Source organism: the organism of the source record quoted next, unplaced genomic scaffold (assembly GCF_019419815.1).
Source record: "Pyrus x bretschneideri cultivar Hongxiangsu unplaced genomic scaffold, Pyrus_bretschneideri_v1 Contig18, whole genome shotgun sequence".
Lineage (NCBI taxonomy): Eukaryota > Viridiplantae > Streptophyta > Magnoliopsida > Rosales > Rosaceae > Pyrus > Pyrus x bretschneideri.
Window position 1 is genome coordinate 3,274,207 of NW_025999479.1, and position 25,638 is coordinate 3,299,844.

The window sequence follows — 25,638 nt, forward strand, 5'->3', positions numbered from 1 at the left end:
GTACAAGACGAAATTGTTCGTTGCGAAAAAGCATTAAGCTCTGTCGAAATTGAACTTCCTGATTTAGTATCTTCGACAAACTTTTTGACCACGTTATGTAGGGATGTCGCATTCCTTATTACTTCCCAGTTATGAAATATCTAGAAAAGATACGTGAATATTAAATTTAATATGTATTACTTACATGCTAAATAATAAACATACAACTACTATATATTTAATTTGTAAAAGAAAAGAAAAGAACGAAAAATGATTGTGAGAAACAAAAAGCTATTCTAATGTTGAATCCTTCTGTGTTGCTCTTTTGGCTGTCCATATTGCACATACACCCAGATATACTACACACGGAAATCTTAAGAACACAGAATGCTATGCATCTTTAATCTTGACAACATCAGTGGAAACTTTCAAACTGTAATTCTTTGTTGATTATTCGAATTTGAAAATATGAAAGAAAAAAAAAACACAAGACAATGTGCATATATAACCATGATAGCATTTCAAATGACCGCAACGCATTGAGGACAACAAGGAGTCACATTGATACTGATAGAATTACACTTTTGAGCGTTGAGCAGTATGTGAACCCAAAAAAGTAAATCCCCCACAGCACCCCAAACCCGCCTTCAAAATCCCACCCTTCTGAATTGGGTTGAAGGAGAATACGTATGGGACTTGAATTGGGTTGAAGGAAACAAATCAAATTGTGGTCCAAAAAAGTGACCCAAAATAAAGTGGTAATTTACTATTACTATACCATATCAACCAAACTATTTGGCATACCGAAATTCGATATATCGAAAGTTTGGCACGATAATGATAATCAATTTTGTCATTCCAAAAATTTAGCATGGTAATTGGTACAAGGGTTTTGGTACGGTAACCGTACCGAAACCATTCTGGCTACCATCCCAATTTTAGTCATGTAATATAAAAATGTAAATAGCACTCTCTAACTAAGGTATTTCGGCATCCTCACTTTGTCATGTAATATATGTACATATACTCGACACTCTGGCACATTTTTTTTAACACTTCCCACATGTTTAACATTGTTTTAAAACCTGTGGCATCGCGCGAGATCAGCTGCTTATATAACCTACCAAGTTGTTTATTGGAAATAGAATAAATACATTTTTTTTCAATCAAGAATTCGAATGGCTGTTTCTTTTCAGAGAAACCAGTGGGTTAGAACATTTTTTTTTTTTTCCAAGTTCCAATAGACAACTTGATTAGAAAAGAAGCATTGCCAATTAATATTATGCAGAGTCAAGGAGATTATCCAAAGTACAACTACGACACCGTGAAATATCCAATATTTACATTAGGAAGAAGGTTACTTTCAACACCAGTCCATGAGACGCAGCAACAGCAGCTGAGAAAGCATCCTGAGTCAGATGGCATCGAATTAAACACGAATGAAACCGTCTGCACCCTGCCTAACTCTCAATGTTAGGTATATCAAAATCATTGACCCCAAACTTGACCTGCAAAATGGAGATTGTTGATCGTCATTGATAAATAACGGAGAAGAAAAGTGAAATCGAATTTCCTGGGTTTACAACATATGTTAAGTCCAAATACTTAGCATATCAATACAGGTGCAGATGCTTCCAAATTTTCCATCAAAATATAACTCATTTCACCAAAGCGATACAAAACAGACAAAAAAAACGCTTGATACCTAAGTTCCAACCCACAAAGCACACCTTGCTGTAGAGCAGCAGAATAACCGCAAAGATAAAAATGATCAAACAATAACAAGAAACCACGCTGACATGATTCAAACCAAACTTTAAAATACATGGAGAGGAAGTGCTAATATAGTATGAATAGATTAATATACTTTAGATTTGCATGTAGTCCTTTAAAGCCTACCCTATTACTATCTGCAGTTCCCCATTCTATTTCAGATCCAATGTCCTGATTTTTCCTCCGTTTTTCTTCTCTGATAAAGGGCGCCAGCCCAGAACAAACCTGTATACGAAAATTAGGAACCGAAAGAGACATAGAACCTAACCAATGAAAGAATTAAGTTGATGGTGTCTTCCTAGTACATTCAACCAGGTTGCAAGTTGAACTTTAAGTCCATTAAAGAATTCTCCACGTCATCAAAAGCTCTGCTGTTCCACCCAAACCGTAAGCACCAAAAGATGCAAAGAGGGATAACTTTTTATTAGCTTTTAGACGCACCCCTTTGTGCAAAGAGCAGGCCAATTCAGAATATGAAGGTCCATAACTCCTGGCTATAGAACAGTAGACAAGAGAAGGGCCACCGATTCTGCTGATGCCTTACTTTGAAAGCACCAATTAGCAAGACACCACAGATTTTTTATAGCTATAATTTTCGGTAAATCAGTACCTGGTACTGGGGTTCCAAATCTAATTGCATGCTGAACAACTAGAATCCCACCACAAAACATGGTCTCCCTGATTGAACTGGTCTGTGCCAACTAGAAACCATGTATTTTCCTAGCACTTAACACACCATGCCACTGATACTCACTACCCATATCTCTCATGTTCATCTTAAAAACTAGAATGGTGTTTCCCTACAAATCCAGCAACGTATTACATCCCATCTATTTCATAATTTTTGAACTTTGAAGCTCAATATCAAAAGCAGACACATTGGACCAAGAAGGGTGAACAAAACAACAGTGTATCGACTCTTTCACCCCAAATGGCCAACAATCTTCACTATCCCACCATGCTTTCACTTGGAAAAACCTTATCTTCCTCTATTTGAAGCAATTTTCCCCTGCTCGCTGAATTATAAATGGTGCAGGTTTGGCATTACATTTTTTGTAGTGGGCAACCTGTTTTTGGCCCAAAGCTTTTCCCTAGTAGGCGGTCATCAGCTTCTTTCTGCTTTCTAGGGACCAACCTTGGTAGAACAACTACAGAGACACTGCAGTTTATGCCCGTTATGGGTTATGCAAAATCCCCAAATGAAGGAGATGAGGCTTTGATTGTGTATGTAGCTTGTGATATCATTCTGTTGCATCCATTTCTATCGGATGGACATCTAGATATGAAAGGGGCAATCTAGTCATGCAAAAAAACCCAAAATTTCAACTGTAGCCTAGCAAGTACAATCTAATTTGCTGCAAAAATGTTCATGCCCTAACAAAATGATTGAATCATACATTGTATCATACCAAAGGAAGTATAAAAATAATTGAATCAATAATAACTTCATGATTTTACTTCTCAATCAATAATATTACACTCAAATATATATAAAATATATATATTACACCTCTAAAGAAGAAAGGTAAGAAGGAAGACCGGAGGTCTACTTTGGCCTCTTATAACATTAAGCATGAAATGGAATCTGAGAACTCAATAAACTATGTTAATGCAAACTATTTGAAAGCTTTAATATTCAGATCATCAAACCCTAAGATAAAATGCCTCTCCATCCTACTATTGTTCTGAGAATTATATTTTGTCCAATCGAGTCAAGTACTAATATAAAACTAGTGATAGTAAAACGTAAAAAGTAGAACATTAAGCTTTGATATTGACGGCAAAACAAGAAAAACATTAAAATGTCAATAGTCCTCATCTCATTGTTGTCATGATAAATTACACTTTGTCTGATCAAGTCAACTACTGGTTTAAAATACTCATGACATGTAGTAAAATTAAAGTATTGTGGAAGAAACATTTAAATATTTTTAAAGCAAATATTTAAGCAGCTTGTTTGTTTTACTACTTACAAGATTGAGAACAAGAAGACGACTTTTCTGGAATCAAATGAGGCACTGCGTTTGCATCTTTTCCACCGGTTATTTGGTGCTTCGTGAATTTTCTCAGTCACTGGGTTATCTGTTGAAATATGAGAATAAAAATCAACTTCCCATTTTATTCGAACGTGATCATCCAGCCCAAACTCAATCGGCAGTGGATGGAGAGACTCAAGATCGTTTAAACTACTATGCAAGGCTTTAATTCCCCAATAAAAGAGAAGTTTTATGGACAAGTCAAACATATGTATCTCTTCCATTACAGTGACAGATGCCTCAATCTAGTGCTGCTAGAGAAATTGATTATATCGATGCAATATGCATCGATATAAAGAAGACCCTGGAAGATTCAACATATTACGGTACAAAAGAATCTGTATAAATTATGACTTATCACCTGGATTATCATAACTTATGGCTTCAAAAGATATGTTTAATATTCAACCCACTACATCCAAGTAGAAAACATCGTTAAGCCTCTTTAAGGGCTTGCTCACCAGCAGAATATTCTATTCTTTTTGCTTGCAACGATGTATCGAAAAATAATAGCTCAACGATTAATAATTTAGAAAATAAACAGTACAAATTTGAAGGTATAGAAATGCTTACATACCTCTTGAAATGCCATGTTTGAATAGAAGCTGCAAAAGTTTACCACCAATGTCTAGGCTAGGCTGTCTCCGAAACACTCTCTGAAAGTGTTATACCAATGATATTAAAATTACAACATAAACAGAAAATGTCAAAATATAGTTGGTATGAAATTTTTGGACCATCTGGAGTTTCAAGTTTATTCTAGAAAATATCATATAGCATACAAACATGACCTATTGTAACTTACAGCTAGTAAGCCCTCGCGTTTTAAACTTTCAATTGCTTCCTCTTTGGATTCTGGTGCTTGAATATATCCCTTCTCCAGATCTATCTCAATGATGCATGGGGGATGAGAATCTTCCCTATTTGCTTGTAAATCATTGCAGTTCTGGCAACTCAGCTGAGCATCCATGCACATCTGACTTTTACATGAATTAGAAACTTCTGAAAAGTTCAAAAATCCCAATACTGAAGGGCATTGTGGACTGTTGCCTTCTGTGGCTAACATTGTAATGCTATACACATCTGTAGCCTTCACAAACAGAAAACTTCAAAATGTTGTAAATTGAAACAGGAAAGCCTTACTTGAAACAACATCAATGAGATTTTGTTAGCATAATCAATACTGACAACGGAATGAGGAAGCTGAAGTAGATGAGGCTTCAGAAACCCCATGTCACCAACACGGGTCAATGAGAGAATCCAAAAACAAAAATTAATTTATTGATGTATTTTATAGCATAATCAATAAATTAAGAAAGTGTGCCTGGACCCGCTTAGGTGTCCGCTTGGACTTGCTTAGGTCACAACTCTAACTTGGACTTAAAATCAATAACTCTATTTGCATTTTAATTTTTCAATAAAATGTAAGACTTCGAACTGTGGAAAGTCTTGGGAGAGATGGGTATAGCATGGCTCACAGATCTTTTCAATAGGATTTTGAAAACGAAGACGATGCCAAATGAGTGGCGAAAGAGCACTTTGGTGCCTATCTACAAGAATAAAATGTAAGAGACTTGTTGAATACTTGGATGAACACTCATTATATGCTTGTTCTCCATGTTTTCGATATGTTCTAATACTTTATAATTTGTATGACATTTTATTTTGCAATTTATGTATCCCATTTAATTATGTGTGTTTTTAAGTATAAAGAGGCACTTATTTATACAATATATAATCAATTTACTTAAATCTGCCTAGGCGCTAGGCCCCAACCCACCGCCCAACTAGCGCCTAGCGTCTTTTAGAACCTTGGAAACAACACATAATGGGTGAAGTCAAATGGTTCTGTCTGGGTATATGATGAAAACATCAATTTATTCATACATGTCTATATATCATCTGTTGGATAAATGCAAGTAATATACACTTAGATGTCAAATTCTACACATATTTTTAGTTCCTAATGTAAGACAAAATCACAAATCAGTTGGTGCATTCATATGTTTGGTTTATCAAGTGGCCTTCTGTGATCTAATGATCCAAACCTTCTATTTGTTAACACTATCAAAGGACCACCCTTATGAAAATAAAAATAATTATATAACTAAATCCAAAGACATTTAGTCACTAAATATAATCAAATAAATAGACACAGAGTGTTCCCAAAAACACTGAAAATGATAATCAAATGGTCCAACGACTTCCATTTCATTTTATTTTTTGCAAGGATGATTCTTAAATAACGTTACCAAAATTTAGAGGGTCTGGATCATTGGATCACATTGCAGGATGGACCCAACAATGCTCTCCTGTATACTTCTTGGAGAAAAGGACCCCTCTTAAAAAGGGGACTATGCTTTAAATATTAAACTAGCAATGAAACCCATACAAACCTATAAATAGCATAAAACTATTCCATCACAATTTAAACTGTTTGAAGGAGGAACTTACATCTGAACCGTGAAAGGGATATTTTGGCTTTGCTGGAAGGTGAGCCTTCTCTAACAGAATAGGCTGAATATCTGAAACAAAATGCCATAAATGTTGAAGAATTTAAGAGAGCGTACATAGCCATTAAATCAAACTAATTGACTACAGCTGTCTTTTTTCCTTGGTGTAGAGAGAGAGAGAGAGAGAGAAAGAGAGAGACCTAGAGAACAATGACGGTCGACCTCATCAATAGTTTGCTTTAGCAACTTAAAACTTGAACAGCTAGCAGGTAAGCTGCAACCTCTATCCACAGTTCCTTGGATGTATGGTTTCCCCTGCCAATAACGTAGGGGTTAGATGTATACCTGCTTAAAAATATACCTCAAAATAAAATTTTAATCCCAACGTATGGTATTGGTTGGAACAGATATCATGTCTGGAACAACACCTGTGTCGTACGAATGATTTCCAGGCCTAAGGAATCCCAAAAACTTCAAAACAAGGAGATAAAATTAGTTCATTTTTTTTCCTGGTCGCCTTTTCCTCTTTTGGCCAATATAAGGGTAGATATATTTAGACAACGTTTTTTTAAGAATTGATTTTATCCACTCTATCGCACTCAAACATTCATTCTTGCGCTAAACAAGCAAGACATACAACATTAAGCACCTGAATCAACATTTGTGCTTAAGTCATTTTGGCAACGTCAAAGCGATAACATATAACTCCATAACAATACATATCTCAGAAACTTTTTCCTGAATTATATGGATGGTTACCGAAGAATAATCTGAGGCAAACTTAATAATAGAGAAAGACAACATAGACTTGCCATTCGAAAGTTGAACAAGCAAATTACAATCTCAAGCAACATAACATACAGGAAAGCACTAGGCAACCTTGATGAGAAAGGGCTGTCTAGTAGTTAGCCTTATATCACATAAGTGTGATGATGTGGACGTGGACTGTTAGTTGCAAGTTAGTTAGTACCCTTAGTCATTCAAGTCTAAACCTTGATTAGTTGACAGCCGTAACAATTAGTTAGTCTATTTATGATTAGCTGGTTGATAGAGATTTTCATTTTACTGTTGGTGGGTGGGTGGACTAATGGAAAATCATGTTGTAAAGCCATTGTGTTTCGATCTTTGGAATGAAGGGAAAATCAAAGGGAAGGTTAGTAGAATTTGAGCTGTCTTTACAAGTCTTGGGGTTGATAGTGATTGCATTCAGTGGCAAATCTGATGAAGGGCTATGGGGGCACGTGCCCCCTCTCGATGTTTTTGTGTTTAATAAAAAATATACTTAGTTTTAAACAATTTGACAAAACTGCCTGAAATATCTCTTCAATTTTTCTTCGTGCAATAGACGAGTTCAACAAAAGCCAAACAACATCAACATCTCTCCAATGCAACTCTATCACTCAATTCTCGTCTAAACCCACTGGGAGGCCGATATAAAAGTTGGTGATGGTAGCTCAAGAAGGTGAACATGGAGAAAACCTATATGTTTTAAGATAATCTTACCAAGATCAAAGATTTATACAGTATCCAATGTGAAATCAGAAAAAAAGAAAGGGTTTTAGTGAATAGAGCTCGAGAGAACCAGCGAAAGCTCAATGAAGAAAGTTGAGATTCCACCATAAACCAATTAGGAATATGAGGAGTAGCCCAATTACTTATAAGCACATGAATGTCCTTTTCCCAATGTGAGATTAATACTCTCAACACGTCCCCTCACGTGTGGCAAATTTTCAAGTCTAGCACGTGGACAACGCAAATCAAGTCTAACACGTGGACAACACAAACAGGGTGACGTGGAACACATGTGGCTGTTGGGCTTCATTCTGATACCATGAAGAAAGTTGGTTCCACCACAAAATTAATTGACAATATGAGGAGTAGCCCAATTACTTATAAGCACATGAAATGTCCCTCTTTCCCCGGTGTGGGATTAATACTCCGAACTTGATTAATTAGAAATGACTCAATCTCAATGACACATACACATATCAGCTAAGCAGGAACTAGCTGTATGTATGATGTTTTGACCCAAAAAAAAAAAAAAAGAAATAGCTACGCTCCAAGGCTATCTATGAGAAACTAACCCACAAAATACTAAACATAAAAATAAGGGATAATCCAGATTATCCACCATCGAAGCCATCAGAAAACCAGCTTTGTAACTGTAATGCAGTTTCAACAAAACAAAACCCATTTCAATTCAAATCCAAATAGGTGAGAAATGACAAATTAGGCGCTGAAATCGTGCATATAAAGTTGGGTGTCTCCGAAACTCTAGCCAGAGTGGTAGGTGAAAGATGATTTGTCGTTTCAACATCGAAATTTAAATTTCTGAGTAGGTGAAAGAGTAGAGAAATTCAAAATGCTACCTAAAATTATAGAGAGAGAGAATGTGATTGGAAAAATACCTCATTGGAATCGGAGGTATTAACAGCCGGCATTGCAGCAAAATTTGGAATTGCGGAGAGATAGTTCTTCGTCCCCACTCCAGTCACCCACTACTGCTTGCCTTCCAAGTTTCAGCAATTTCAAGAATCGATAGAGAGACGGGGGAGAGAAGGAGAGAGAAGTTAACGTTACACAAGTTACATGGGTATTCGAAATGGATCAAGGAGGAGATGGAGCGCTTTGCTTTTCTTTTTTGCTTTTTTCTTTTTATAAATGGCGCGATTCGCCAGGTAAGGCTACTGACTGTGACGTCGTCCCCCACTTAAGTCGACAAGTTCCATCCCCTTCATCGTTAGTGACCATTTTGCCCCTTTGCTGTTTTTTCTTCCAACCATAGATTGAATTTACTTTATTCTTTTTAGTAAAAACAATATGGACTCTAAGGTCACTTTCAATCAAAAAATCTAAATATATTCTGTTCAAAATTATAGGCATGGAGGAAAGTATTTTTAAATTAACAGCACTATATCATACTCATATATCATCTCTAATTGAATGCGCTAAACATAGTCTCCTTAATAATTTCTTAGTTTTAAGTTTATACTTTAAATTTATTGGTTAATTTAATAAACTACCGTACAATGTTTTCAAACTTAACCGTTGAATTTAGATTATTTATTGCAACAGAGGAGCTGGGACCCAAAAAAGGGACTAAGAGGAGGCTACACATGCTAGTCTCATGTCTCTTTGGCAAATAATGGTCTGGTAGGCTTCATAAAATTATAGCCCAGTCATCGGTTAGAGATCAGTTTTTGTTCAAATTCAGTTTACTTTTTGGATTTTGGACCTTTAGGCCATCTCGTTTGGACTGATTTGTGGTCATCTCCATTGGCCTAAATGTAATGATCTTCGTTGTTTTTGTTTGAATTATTTAATTTGATGACAAAAAAAAAAGAGTGTTTAAAGATTTGAAATCACACCCAAAATTTTTTGAAGGAAACGTGATCTAAAATTAGTAGTCTAATTCACCATTGGTTTAAGAGAGTTTTAACGAAACACTCCCGATACTGTTCATTTTAACGAAAAATGACAATTTTACTATAAAATATCACTCCTAGTACTATTCACTTACAATATTTTTTGTCCTTTTGATTAAAACTCAAAGTTTTCAAACTCTTTTTATTAGTTTTAAATCAATCACCCTACTTCTTGAACAACTGGACTACTCCATGTCATTTAATTTTTATGATATTGATGCAAACACAATATAAACACATAAAACATGGAGAGATACATGTAAATTATAAAGAGAATATGGAAAAAGAATGAAGGGCATAATAATATTTAGACATACCTTGAGGCTTGAGTAATTTGGTGGAATACTTTGTGTGAGTGTCAAATTTGTCTTGATGTAGCATTTTTGTGCCCGTGAAGATTAAAGTAGAAGGAAAAGGTTTTGGCACAGATAATGAGACAAAAAATGGATGGAACATGAGAGACTAGAGAGGGTCACGGGTTCTTCTAAGTTTCAACTATTTCAAAGGCTCCTGTGACCGTCTTCAAAAACAAACCCAAGTCAATAATTTGACCCCAATACCCACAGTTTAATGATGTGAAAATTATGTTGACACACAAATTAAACCCTATTTGTGACAATTGTAGTATATATGCAAGTAGAGATCGTTCTAACCGGGGATTAACTAGGGATGCTAATCTACTCTAAACTGACTTAGAAACACAAAATTTAACTTTAAAACACTTACCTAGACCTATATGACTCAAAACAACTTTAAAAGACTCAAAACAGCCCAAAACACTCAAATAGACTCAAACTAGACTCTAAAGGGTGATTTGGACGAAATTTAACTAACTTAGACTCAAAACACTAATTTGGACAGATTCAAAGACTTTTCTAACTAATCTAACATACTTAATAAAATGGGGAATTGATTTGGACGAAATTAATTAAAATGGACAAATTGTAAACTAGATAGATTAGGCACTAAACTAGGTGAATTGAATGGGAAAAAGGCTAGTTAGGGGGTTCTTCTCCACACATGCACATAAGTAACATAAATTGATTTCCAGATTCTATTCCTTTTAAACCATGAATGACAATGCCCCAAATTAATTGTGAAAAGCACAAATTAACTCTCATATTTTCCTAGTTTCATTGAATTGGATGGAATACGCATCGACAATCAAATTATTCTTATCAAAGTCCCTACATGAACTGCATAATAGAGATAAAATCAAAGATCATTAAGCTTTTTGAAAACCCTAAGCATTGACTAGGCATTCGTAACTATGAATTGCATGATACTCTTGCCTAGAATTTACTTAATACAATCATGACTAGTGATTTCCACTACTTATGAATATAAGGTCATAACGATTAGGTGAAATTTCCTTATATCCTAGCATCAAATTCATGTATAAAACTAAGTATGCATCCTTAATCAACACACAAGAACAAGTTCTCAATAAATCAATTAAGTAAATCACATCCACAATTCAAGAAACAAAATCTGGAGGAAATCAATTCATATAAAACATATGCCCATGGCTTTGAATTCACCCCTAACTAAGAAAAACTTAGTTATACATGTTCATAACAATTGAAAAGCAAATTAAAATAAACATGGAAACGAAACGAGGGAAGAAAGAACTCCCAAGGTCTCCAATGGATGCAGGTTTCTTGCGGCACAAGTCTCCTCCTCCTATGGAAGCCACGGCACTCCTTCTCCCTAGGACTTGCGGCACAAGTGTATTTCTGAATGAATGGTGGCTACTGTGAATGAATGAATGAATTAAAGGAAGGATGGCTGCCTAGGGTGTCTAAGGGTGCGGCAACTTTAGGTTTTATATATATATAGCATGGCAAAACCCTAGCAATCAGATTTAGGGTTAAACCTAGCCAATATAAGTGTTTAGGGCCCCTAAGTTGCGGCATGGGTTTGGGGAATTAAGTCCTAGCCCAATCAATCTCAGATATGAGACTCGCTATTTAGTATTACGGATTAGTGGTATTCCTCTTCACTTGTAAGTTAAAGGTCTTAGGTTCGATTATCACTAAAGGCGAATTTGAACCACATTATTGCTAGCCTGGCTAAGTCCACATGCCCCCTCTTAATGTAGATAATATCGTTTGTTCAAAAAAGAAAAAAAAATAGAGAAGACCTATATGTGCTGGTGGATCATACCTCTATTAGAGATAATACAAATAATAGTACAAATAAATGACAAGTGTAGCATTACTCGGTATTTTATATTTTATATTTTAATCGCTAAACATTTTTTGGTTGAAAGATAAGTATATAATATCGTAATCTCGTTATCCTGGTTGTGTAGTGATAAAAATACCTATGATTACCTATTATTAAATGAAATATTAAGAATTGAGATTAAAATATTATGATTTATTAATATTCTTTTTCATTTATAAGTAAAATATTTTAAGTTTAATTAACATGAATTACGATAATGTATTATATTCCTGGTTGAGTTTAATACCTAATAAGTGACTAACTCATTTAGTGACATAGCATGATCTCCCTTCCTTTATATAGAGTATCTCTTCCCTTTAAGTATAAAATATTGATGTATACAAAATAAATAAAAATTGAGATTAGAATATTAAAAACGCATTTGTTTATTTTCCACCACTGATAATTTGATATTAAATCAAAAGCTAACAATAGGAACCTCTATGTATATCATGAATATCAATAATGTGTTGGTGGCTTTGGTGAATCTTGAACTTTAGGGCCTTGTCTGGATATGATTTTCAGTTAAACTAGACATGAATCTTGTTCACAGTTAGACTACCCCAACCCAAGGGTGGAAAATTCCAAAACTTAGCCATGTATTTTTAACTATTCATTTATACATATGAGGTTAGTTAGTTTTTCTCTCTAACGGTAAGGGATCTATAATTCCCACTTCTGACTTTATAATTTGTTAAACTTTTGCATTTCGATCTTTTTTTTTTTACTAATAATTGTAGAATTAGTTTTTGTGTAATCTATCTTCTTTTATTTTTACGAACATATAATGTATAAAAATACAAATTTTGACAAAAAAATTATTGAGATATTTTTTTAGTTGGATATCATATGATGAAGGTGATGGTGAATACAAACAAGGGGTGTGCTATCCACACACCTCTTTTTACTTCTCACACACCCTTTGCTAATTTCTATCCATTGATCTTCTTTAATTCAATCGATCCGACGGCCGAAAATTAAAAAGGTGTGTGAGAAGTAAAAAGGGGTGTGTAGATATCACACCCCTACAAACAATTCATTGACATTACATAAAATTAATACCATTACATGAATAACAAAAGAATTACAGAAGAATACTTAAAGCATGTTGCAGGAATAAAATAACTAAAAACAACAATAAGACACTAATCACTTTCCGAGATCTATGGACTGGGATTATAGGGTTCGGTATCCAAATCCGAGTAGGATTTTGTGCAATAATTGCAACTTCTTTAGCTTGCTAATACCTTCTCTTTCTTGGAGTAAATTGGAGTTGATCCTTCTCCATAATTTTCTCTTCTTTTTCTTCTTTAAGCAATTGCTTCCTTGCTTTTCTGTCGGCCTTCATTTATGCTCTTTGTTGAACTAATAGACACAAGTACTCACCAGAGTGTTGAATAAGAAGACTCATCAATTTTTTTTTCCTTTTTTCTTTGCTTCCTTCTGTTAATTGCGTTCATATGGCCATAGGAGTGGCATTACAGCCTACTTGACCTCTTTCTTCAAACCCACATCATTTGTGGAACTATGAGAAGACCTTGCGCTCGTTGCTCCTTGTTGGGGGACTTTTAGGTCAAGGTGGACTTAGGCTTTGAGAATTTCCTCTTGTCTCCTTTGGTTCAGTTTCATACCAAGCCTCGAAATATCTTGAAAGAATTAGTAGGTCTTAGGAAATACCATGTTTAGATCAATGACTTTAAGGTAGCATGATTAAGCAAATAATGGCTTGCTCAAGTGAGGCATGGTGTGGAAGCTAGAAATTTATCCATTTAGCATAAGAGATAGAGAGAAAGAGAGTTGGCATGATTACATGGTGTTCTTAGTTGAATAATCTGGGCTTTCTAGGGTGATAACGAGGTTTATGATGGCTGGAATGCTCAGAGGAAGGTTGTGGAAACACTAAGGTCGCATGGGCGATATTTTCTGGGATTTAAGGTTATTTGCACTAAGGGAGAGATTTCCCTAGCTTTGTGCAATGCAATCATTTTAATGTTCTATCCTCTCCCATGGGTTGGGTTCCTGGATCCCCTTTTAATGGCTTATGACCTCTCTTTTGTAAGTGAATGACCTATTTCTCGGGTTCCTAATGAATATCTAATTATGGCTTAGTCATCTCTCTCCTTTCTCCTGACTTATTTGTAACATTCCATTTTGTTGTAAGATAGCTAAACGCTGCCACTTTCGTGAAGACTGTGATGCACCTCCTTCTCGAGGCATTATTTTCCCAAGTCAGTTTCCACATGCGTTCTTTCTGGTAACGTGTCTCCTGGCTTTCATGGGTTGATCTTCTGCGCGAGCTAGGAAGGGAAAGTCAGCTTCTCTCTTCATTAAATACATGTCTTTGTGGGCTTTCATATGACCCTAAAGCTCATGACTTGGTTTGCTCTCTCAGACTTACCCACATAGACTTCAATGATTATACCTTTGGGCTCCAAGTAGCCCAAAATCTTCCATAATCTTGACCCCACATAGACCCGATAAACTTCCATAATCATCCACACCACAATTCACTTAGAAAGCCCCCCTCCCGAGCATGTGACTTGGACGTACTTTAGCATGAATAGTAGTTTAGCGTGACAAGGCTTGGCATGGCGTATATGCATGGATTTGCATGAGCATAGCGTGATTTGTAAATGTCCAGTTTAATAATCATAGCGTGGCATGATTGCAAATATTTCCCTTTCTCGATTCCGCACCTTTGCATGTGTTTGGGCTTGGCTTGGGGCCTTTTATGATTATTGGGCCTTGAGAATTGATTGGCTTTGCATGTGACTTTTTGGGCCTCAACACTCCCCCAAGCTCAACTCACTTTTGAGAATTTTTAAACCTCCCAAGCATGTTGCAACTTGAATATTGCGTGTTTGCATGACTTATTTGCGGCTTCAAACAATCGGCGTGCTTTCCACTCTTACGCATATAGTAACGGAAAATTAATAAGATGAAAAATATTGATACAATTAAAATTGTCACATTTAAAGATGTGAACTTCCTATATCTTCTACATTGGGACCATTTGTTGGATTATGATGTGTGGCAGTTAAAGATGAACTTCATAGTTGGTATTGTTGGTTAAGAGTTTTGAAGCGAGACTTACATCCTTCTTGTAGTCGAGATTTTTCCCCCATAGTGCCTGGATTGTTGGCGAGAAACTTTATTTTAAATACATCCCCACATTGTATCAATTGTTTGAAAGTGATCAACATAACCATCTTCGGTGATCAACACCCAAGCTAAGCATATGGTGACATCTTCACTAGGAAGCCAATTGGTGTTTCTAGCGCTCTCTTTGTCTGCTAACTTTTTTTATGGATTATTGAACAAATGGATGTGTATTTATAGGAGTTTTGGAGGAGTTTTGGTGTTGTGTCTGATTTGAATTAATTAATAATATTATTTTGACAGCTAGATTTAAATTTGTGTCATTAGATATTTTTTTTATCGTTAAAATTGATTAAAATAGATTTGAACCGTTGGATTTCAAAAAAATAACCCGTTAAAAAAATTCAAAATTGACCATTGGATTGCAACGATAAAAAAAATATGGGCCACACAATAAAGACCCATTGGAAATTGATGGGATAAGTCATGCCACATTGGATCATAACCTAGGAAGCGCACCATCCATTGGATCCCAACGACACACCAATCCTAGTCGTAGAAAGGATGATGCTGGTGCGCTCACCCGCAGACAATTAGTCTGCCATGTTGCATCTACTGGCGAAGCACTGCCTTTCCCCATTTTCATGTGATGTAGCAGCAAGCTAGGCCCCATACCACCACTTGCTTTCCTTATCCATTTTAGGGTGGGTTGTAGTCCTAGATTCCCACATGCACACCTAAATTTTTTTCCCCCAAATACATCCCTTGAAGAGGTATTGGGCCCAAATTTTGAGTTTTTTTTTTTTTTTTTTTTTTTTTTTGTTCCTATCTACCCCTTGGAGACAACCTTAGGTCATTTCCAATTATGGAGGGCAAAACTTATCTCCAGGCTATATTTTAGCCTTGTAAAAAAACTAACATTTTAATGAAGAGTACATGGATAATTTTTTTTTTTTTTTTTCCATCTGCAGCTATGAAAGGCTATATATTAAAGTCCTCCATATTCTAATACTTTTTTAGTATATTAAGAGAAACTTATGGTATAATACTCAATATATCCACTACTATGTATTGTTTAAATTAAATAAACCATATGGTCATTTGGATAGTAAAGATGCAATTACTCCTTTTGATGCCAATAGCAAACTAAAGAAAAATAGTGGTGATCCTATATTTTAACATACATTATGAATTGTACAAGGCCTAATATAGCATACTCAATGAGTAGATTGAGTAAATATACATGCAATCTGGGGCATGCTCATTGGGAAGCTTTAATTTGATTATTGAGATACTTAAAGCATACAATGAATTATGGATTGCCTTATACAAGGTATCCTCATATGCTTTGATCAGCATATATATATGTATATGTGTGTGTGTGTGTGTGTAACATCAAATTCATTTGTCTTTTCTTAGTTAGTTCTTTATATTTTTGAGCTATTTACTTTGTTTTTGTGTTTTGTTGGATTTTTCAAGCAAAGAAGAGAAAGATAGCACAAGTGAGGTTTTAAATAACAAATTAGTCAAAATTGCTTATGCAGATCAGTTGACTTTGGAAGCAAGTTGCGAACAACTCAGAATGAATTAGAGAATGAGCCTTATATGCTTGGAAAGTTATGGATGTTTGTTTTATGAAGCATTTTAAGGCTGCTTATCATTTTTCTAGAAGAATTTATGCCCCTTTTAACGCTAAGAGGTCTCCAAGAGGCTGAGCAGTTTGTAACTGACAAGAAGCTATGAAAGCAATAAGCTAATAAATCCTAGCAGCCAAAACTGATGCAGCGAAGAAAACCACAAGTCAGGTGACACCTATTCAAATATCAAAGGAAATGGAATTAAAGATGAGGATTAAGTGGAAGTAATTGGCATAAAGTCTACCCAAGGAGTTACAATTGTTTTACCATTTCCTCTCACTTATTGTCATCACTAAATAGCTATTTAGTTGGGTGAGTTATGGAGAAGAAAATTGTTACATCCTGGCCCAGGTCCCCACCACATCCTAGGCTCGACTCCACCGTAGCATGATATTGTTTGCTTTGGGCCCCGACCACGCCTTCACGGTTTTGTTTTTGGGAACTCACACGAGAACTTCTCAGTGAGTCACCCATCCTGGGAATGCTCTCGTGTGAACTCGCTTAACTTTGGAGTTCCTACAGAACCTGAAACCAGTGAGCTCCCAAAAGGCCTCGTGCTAGGTAGAGATGAGAATATACATATAAGGCTTACAGGATCCACTCCCCTGGGCGATGTGGGATGTTACAATCCACCTCCCTTAGGGGCTCGACATCCTCGTCGGCACATTTCAGGCCAAGGATTGGCTCTGTACCAAATTGTCACATCCCGGCTCGGGTCCCCACCACATCTTAGGCTCGACTCCACCGTAGCACGATATTGTCCGCTTTAGGCCCCGACCACGCCCTCACGGTTTTGTTTCTGGGAACTCACATGAGAACTTCTCAGTGGGTCATCCATCCTGGGAATGTTCTCGTGTGAACTCGCTTAACTTTGGAGTTCCTATGGAACCCGAAACCAGTGAGTTCCCAAAAGGTCTCGTGCTAGGTAGAGATGGGAATATACATATAAGGCTTATAGGATCCACTCCTCTGGGCAATGTGGGATGTTACAAAAATGTTGCAACAAGGATGTGGTTTAAAGGAACGTTGGGGAGGAAATAAAGGAGAGCTTACAGAAATTATTTAGAAAAAAAAAAAAAAAAAAAAGTAAGCATAAGCAAGAACTCTGCAGGTTGCAGCGACAAGGAAGAAAAAGAGGAAAAAAAAAGGCAACAACATTGGGAGAGAAAGGAAGGAAGAAGGAGGAAATCTTGGCATTCTCTTCTCTCGATTTTATCTTCTCAAACTCATGTCTTACTTTTGGTTTAATTTGAGTATTATGAGTAACCAATTTCCAAAAGTTAGGGGCTATTTTGAAGCCCCGAATATGATTGTAAGTTTGTTATGACATTTCGTTTCAATTTCTTTTATGAAAGATGAAAATTGATTCACTACTTATGTCGGTGATGAATTCTTTATATGCTTTCTATGGATGCATACTTAGTAAGCATATCTAGGGATTCTAATGCTATGAATATGTGTGTGCCTAACTTTGTTGAATTAGGACCTACATATATTCTAAAGTAGTACTTGTTAATTGTGATTAACATGTGAACCAATTTCTAGAGTACGTAAGACAACGCCAATACTTACGATGCATTGTGATGACTCAAACTATTTTTGTTCTTAATTATTTTTACTTGTTAAATCTACGAACACGCCATTCTAGATTGCATGTTAGGGACTAAGTTAAGTTGAAAATGCCATTCTCTTAACATACTACATAAGAAAGAGTAATAGGTTATGTTCTAACATTGAACCGACCTGAGCATCTTCATCCGGAAATAAAAGGAACTTGAATGAAACATAACATATTTGCATGATTATTTGGTGGTGGATAGCACTCGCCCTAACTCGTCTTTTTTAACTTGGAAACTACAATCTATTTTTATTATTTAAAATTCGTTTCTGTCCTATTTTTGTTCGATTTAATTAAAATAGAAAATCAACTCCAAAAATCCCAATCATTTATGTGAGTGTATCTCTGTGTGTCTAGTTTCTGCATATAAAATTTTGTTGAATTTAGGTAGGTGTAAGTCGGTCTAATAATTATTTTTCGGTGGCTAGTTAGTAAGGACAACAGCCCAATTTTTGTGACATTTTAAGTAGTTAGATAAAACAATCTTCAGGAGAAAAAGCTGAGTGGCTAATGATGTTTTGGAAGATGTGCCTAAACCTATAATGGCAATATGTATACACTGTGATAGTTTTAGCTACACAATATCGAGCTAAAAATAGTGTATACAATGGGAAGTCTAAATAAATTAGACGAAGGCATAATACAATAAAGCAATGGCTCTCTAGTGGTGTAATTTCTATTGACTATGTTAAGTCAAAAGATAATATTGCAGATCCACTTACTAAAGTTTTATCTAGAGAGCAGGTTAAGCATACATCAAGGGTAATGGGTTTAAAGCCAATATAGTAAAATGAAACAGCCAAACGGAAACCTAACCTAGTTGAATGGAGATCCCATGGTCTAGGTTCAATAGGTAAACTGGTTTAGCTAGGTTCAAAGAAGAAACATACTTACATACCCATTCCTATGATGGTGACTACTAATGCTTGTAGGATACATTAGTTTTGATGATATTGATACTTGTAAATTAAGTGGAATAGTAGCAACCTATTCTTAATCAATATCACATATACGAGAGTACATGTGGGGTCGCATTTATGAGAATTACATGGCTACATTCTCTAAAGCTCTCATGAATCCAGGATTTGTTCAAGACCAAAACGAACACAAACGTATAACGTATAAATTTGCGATGTGTTGGTGTGACATGTTTTGCTTATTGTCTTGGTTTACTGCGAGGATGAACAGTTCAAGATTTCATAATCATTGCGTCATCTAGTAAATCCCGATAAGTATATACTAAGGTAGGTTCAAGTCCAAAAGACAACTATCCGAATGTGTGTCACATCTATTGTACTCTTGTATCTCACCTTACCCTAGTACCTAATTGTCGGCTCAAAATGTGGGGTATTGTTGGAGTTTTAAGCCTCCATTGTCCCACATCGGGGAACTCAAGTTCCCTACAAGTCTTTTTATTAGTTTAGTCACCTTTATTAGTGATTAGGAATTGGACCATTTGGAATGGGAATTGAGGTTTAGGCCACTGGTTGTGTGGATTAGGTTTGTGATGATTGTACCATAATATTAATTAATCAAGACAAGGGCCTTGGAGCACTTAGAGCCTAGGAAGTTAAAATTAATTAGTGGTAATTTATTTTAATTTCGGATTAAGTTTTTAATTAATATTAAAAATGTTTTGATTAATACACACAACTGGTTGTAAAGAGTTGTGTGGTTTTAGATGCATCTAAAAGGTATTTGAAATGGTACAAAATAGCCTATATAACTGAAGACTGAGTTCCAATGTAAATAATCTTTTTTCCTTTCTATCACTCCCATACAAAACCCTATAGAGAGTAAACATACAAAGCAATTCGTCAGAATTCTATAATTCGGTGCAGATTGTATGATTAGATAGTTATATCCTGGTTGGGTAGACATCATCGAACCACAAGCACAAGAAGGGGACAAAAACACTGTTCGAATGACATAGCTTTTGCGTTAGCCTCAATTTGTGATTCAATCAAGTTAGTATCATTTTATTTCCTGTAATTATCTTTGTTATTTCATTCTGTATTGTAAGTATTTTTTGTTAGTATCTCAAGTTTTGTTATTTTTATTTATCTCTGAATTGTTATCCAACAATATGGAACAATCAGGAACTAAACCTTATTTTGAAAAGCCTAAGAATTTTGAGGGTGGAGACTTCGAAAGATGATAGCAAAAAATGCTATTTTATTTGACAACTCTGAATTTGGCTAATGTCATGCGTGAAATTGTGCCTAGTGCAGAAGGAGACAATATTTTAGCAGACACTTTCAAGGTTATAAATGCCTGGAATTATAATGGTTTCCTTTACAGAAACTATATTCTCAATGCATTGGATAATTCACTATATGATGTCTATGTGGTATTCAAAACAACCATGGAACTTTGCGAATCACTTGAGAAAAAAGTATAAACTCGATGATGCTGGTTCAAAAAAAATTTGTCGTGGGCAAATTTTTGGACTACAAAATGGTTGATTCCAAGTCCGTTGTCTCTCAAACTGAAGATCTCAATAAAATCATCCATGACATTCATATTGAACGGATGGTGATCAATGAGTCTTTTCAGGTGGCTTCTTTCATTGAGAAATTACCACATTCTTAGAAGGAATTCAAGAATTATCTTAATCACAAACGCAAGGAGATGAGCCTCGAAGATCTCATCGTAAGGCTGAGAATTAGGGATGATAACAGAAAGAATGAGAAGGGCCTAGTTCCGAGTAAACCAAGATGAATATTGTTGACGGAGGTTCATCAAAGCAAAGGCCGAAATTCCAGAAAAATAAAAAGGAAAAGAACTTTGTCCCTAGTGTAAAAGGCAAAGGTTTCAAGAAGATTAAGGGAAGTTGCTGGGTTTGTGGAAAGCAAGGCCATAGGGCTCAAGAGTGTTGCCATCGAAATGATCAAGGTCCTCAAAATCAAGGCAACAACAACCGAGCAAACTTGATTGACAATAACGTGGACACCTGGCCGCAATGATTTCTGAAATCAATCTCGTATTTGACCACTTTGACTGGTGTATAGATACCAGTGCAACTCACCATGTATGTGGTGGCAAAAATATGTTCTCTACATACTAGAACATCGAGGGAGATGAGCAACTGTTTATGGGAAATGCATTTGCATCTATTGTGGTTGGAATAGGAAAATGTGTTTTGAAAGTCACTTCTGATAAGGAATTAGCTCTTCTTGATGTGTTGCATACACCTGATATAAGGAAGAATCTAGTTTCTGGTCCTATCTTTAGTAATAAGGGATTCAAACTAGTCTTTGAGTCCAATAAGTTTGTACTAACTAAGGGGGGAATGTTTGTGGGAAATTGTTACCTTGCTGATGGATTATTGAAATTGAAAGTACTTGCTAATGCGATGAATGAAATAAAGAATGCTTTTTCATGTATCGTTGATTTGTCTAATTTATGGCACTCTAGGTTAGGTCATGTAAATTTTCGTTCTCTTTTTAGAATGCATAATTTAGGTTTGCTGCCTAAACTTGATGATTTAGATAATATTGAATGTGAGACTTGTACAGAATCGAAGTTTGCAAGTCAAAGCTTAAAATCAGTGCATGAAATTCCAATTACTTGCTAAATTTAATTCATAGTGACTTGTGTGATTTTTGATCATGTCCAACTCATGGTGGAAAGAACTATTATGTAACATTTATAGATGATTTCAGTAAGTATTGTTATGTTTATTTACTTCATAGTAAAGACAAGACCTTGGATATGTTTAAGACATATAAGGCAAAGGTTGAAAATACTTAACAAGAAGATCAAAGTCTTAAGGTCGGATAGGGGACGAGAATACAAGTCTCATGCCTTTGCTGAATTTTGTGCCACTTATGGCATAATTCATCAAACAACTCCCTATACACCGCAACAAAACAGTGTTGCCGAAAGGAAAAATAGGACTTCTAATGACATGATAAATTCCATGTTGAATAACTCCACTCAATTTGTTGGGTGAAGCCTTACTACAAATAACATTTTGAATCAAATTCCACCTAAAACAATAAAAGAGTCACCATATGAATTATGGAAAGGAAGAACCCCAACGTATAAATTGCTTAAAGTGTTGGGTTGCTTGGCTAAAGTACAAATCCCATTGCCACAAAGAACAAAGTTAGGGCCTAAAACTATTGATTGTGTTTTTATTGGTTTTGCATTTAATAGTTCAGCTTATAAATTCTTAGTTTTTCATTCCAATGTAAGTGATATACATGTCAATACTGTTCGAAGGACATAGCTTTTGCGCTAGCCTCTATCTGTGGTTCAATCAAGTTAATATCATTTTATTTCCTGTAATTATCTCTGTTATTTTATTCGGTATTGCAAGTATTTTTCATTAATAAAGAATCAATATGTCAAGTTTTGTTATTTTTTATTTATTTCTAAATTGTTCTCCAACATATTGTTGTATGATTTTGTTTTGAAGGTTTGATTTATGAATCTTTGGAAGACACTTCAGAATAATAGGTAAGGCAACAATATTATCTTTATGCAATCAAATCAAATCGGAATTTTGTCCTGCATCAGCATAATATACAGAACCACAATTTTGTCCATGAAAAAAAAAAAAAAGAAACTCCACGCTACTTATTCTCATTTCTTGTTTTGGTAGATAAAATGTACTGAAATTAAGCCGAATGTAGGCAGGTGATATAGGAAAAGTAGGGGAGAAGGTTTTAATGATTGGTGAAAAAAAAAAACATGCATACACTATATGTGTAGTTCCATGATATATGTACAAAGAGTAAAGTAAGAAAATTCCTTTAAGAATCCGACCATTATGCAAAATTCTCCGAAATAAGAATATACAAAGAAGGCATAGGAACTCATAAGGCTATAAAATGAAAGAAATAAATTAAGCTATAAGGGATATGAAAATGAAAAATGAAACTTAAATTATCAAAAAATTAAGAAAACTTTAAAGCCAAAATGTACATACAAAAATTGAAAATTTAACTATTTAGAGCATACGTGCCATGATGTGACAACTCGACCCTAACTTTACGATTTTATTGATTTTAAATGAGTAAAATTACAAAAATGCCCTTGAGGCAAAGGTGTTGATTCTTGTTGGAGCATCATCTTGTGTCATGTGTGTGGTTGAGATGGAAATAAGATGAGAGAAATAAGGGAAATGAGAATGAGGGACGGAAGAAAGGGAAGAAGAAAAAGGGCGAGGGAGAAAGAAGAGAGAGAGCATTGGCTGCCCAATCAAAGAAGAGAGGGACATACTAGTTAGGAGAAGAGGGGAGAGAGACGGACCAATGGGAAGGAAGAGAATGAGAGAAATGAGAGAGGTGCAGAGCACCTAACCCGGACACCTTGCAACCCACACCTAAACCGTTCGACCCGGAATGGTTTCCGGCCATTTCCGCCATTTTTGAGGCCAAATTGCCCATCCACCACCTGCAACCTCTTCCACAACATCCCCTCTACCATTTCCGCCCAAGATCGTGGGGTTTTAGGTTCAAACTTGTGAGGAACTTCACCGGAGCACATGAGGTACTCGACGGCTATTCTGCCGGTCTCGCGAGTTTCACCACCTACCACCACCCTTAATCAACTCCCCTTGGACCCCGGAACAAGACCCAACCGGTGGTAGGGGCAGCGGAGCACCGGCGACGGTGAATTGAAGCTCACCCATTATAGGGTTTCCGACGGGTGCGAGCTAATTTGGGGCCTTTCTCGGTCAAATTGGACTTGGCCACATGTATGAAACTTGTTCCCCTTATTGAGACCTTCATTCCTGTTAAATTTGAGAATTTTTGGAAATAGTTGAATTTTTCCAGTGAGTCAGGGTGGTTGGCCGCCACATGGCGGCGATGCGTGGGCAGAGACACCACTTGACCTCCCTAGGCTAAAATGGGTGCCCCGATTCCATATTAGACATCTGATTGACAAAATTCTGTTGTTTAGTTATAATTATGTTAAGGGCTGCCACTTGGTTATTATATGATTCGACAATCCAACCATTGGATCGTCACCAAACTTTAATACGTTATAGTACATAATAATTGAGGACCATAGGAATTGACGAATTGGGAATCCAACATACGGATATTCCCAAATTGAATTTCTAAGTTTATAAATTAAACGTTGATAGCAACCTAATTCTTGCAACTGGCAGAGATCCAACCGTTGGATCGTAAAGAAGTTTTAGTATTTTGTTCTAGAAGCATAGTGTGGACTTTGGGAAGTTACGGATTGAAAATCCATGGGCGCATGTTTCAGATTGACTTGTGTAAGATTGTGGACCCTCCTTAGTGTATTTCGACGTGCTAATTTCGAATCCGCCTTTCATTTTCCGAAATTCAACCGTTGTAGGATAGTTCCTTTATTAGCTGTACTTTGTATGAAAGCGCATAATTTCATTAGCACGTTATATTTACCTAAATGGTTTCATTTCTAGGCGAAATGGGTCGCAAGGACTCTCGATGCTACGAGACGGGTTCTACTCGGCGACATGATTTGTGAGTGGGTCTTTTCTTATATATATATAGGTTAGTTTCCATATATACAATTATTAATAAATTCTCTACGTGATTGCGATGATTAAACTTACATTTATAAGAAATACCTTATTGTTTGGAAATGATGAAATAATCCTACGGGATGCACAGGTAAGCTTACTATAAGGGGATGCCCTAATTGTATTTATGGTCATGAATAGTATGCTATTGGCTAGAATTGTTGAATGGAAGTGGCATGATTATAATTATGTTATTTTCTCATCGTTTGCTGCACCGATGTTAGTGCTCGCCCAGGGCTAAGAACAGTCTTTCACGTGTATGTTCACATCTACACTGCATGCTCGCCTTGGATCCAAGTAGGTGCCAGTCTTGTCGTACATGTTGCAAAGGCAACTCCGACTCGTATATGATCGCGAATAGCGCCAGTCTTCACGTGATTGTAGCACTAGAGAGTATATTAGTGTTACACCCAGTCCTGTTCATGTTAGAATACCTCTGCATGAACTCGTGTGTCAGCATGTGTCAATGAGCACCCCATATGATATGTTTGCTTAGGCGAGATTATGTGTTATTGGTTGTTATATGTTCATTTACGCAATATTGCGACGTATGGTAATCTTGTGATTTTGCAGGTTACGGCAGGTATTTTCATAGTATACATAGTATGTATATTTTGGAAACTATACTTGTTTTATGACGAGGGGTTACAATGTTTTCAGAAAGGTTTTTATAAAACTTTATTTTCAGGCTCACTCACCCTTGTTTTTTTTTTTTGCCCCTCCAGGTTCTAGTAGCTGAGCTTTCTTATTGACGAGGATTTTTGGCAAATCTTGGTGAATACGATTACCTTCAATGGTATAATTCTCACCCTATCTTACTATACTGTACTTATGCTCTGACATCACGTGTGTAATAGATTCAT

The 25,638-nt window shown here is 35.9% G+C and overlaps 1 protein-coding gene across 1 annotated transcript; it reads right to left on the reverse strand.

Annotated features, from left to right (window-relative positions):
- Window positions 1-1,232: 1,232 nt before the first annotated feature.
- Window positions 1,233-8,983, reverse strand: LOC103930473. Its single transcript, XM_009339817.3, has 7 exons — window positions 8,650-8,983; window positions 6,442-6,556; window positions 6,243-6,313; window positions 4,594-4,878; window positions 4,366-4,444; window positions 3,726-3,834; window positions 1,233-1,487 (listed from the first exon to the last, which is right to left on the reverse strand). Exons 1-7 carry the CDS (start codon window positions 8,680-8,682, stop codon window positions 1,409-1,411), a joined length of 771 nt encoding a protein of 256 aa, XP_009338092.2. The 5' UTR covers window positions 8,683-8,983; the 3' UTR covers window positions 1,233-1,408.
- Window positions 8,984-25,638: the final 16,655 nt, after the last annotated feature.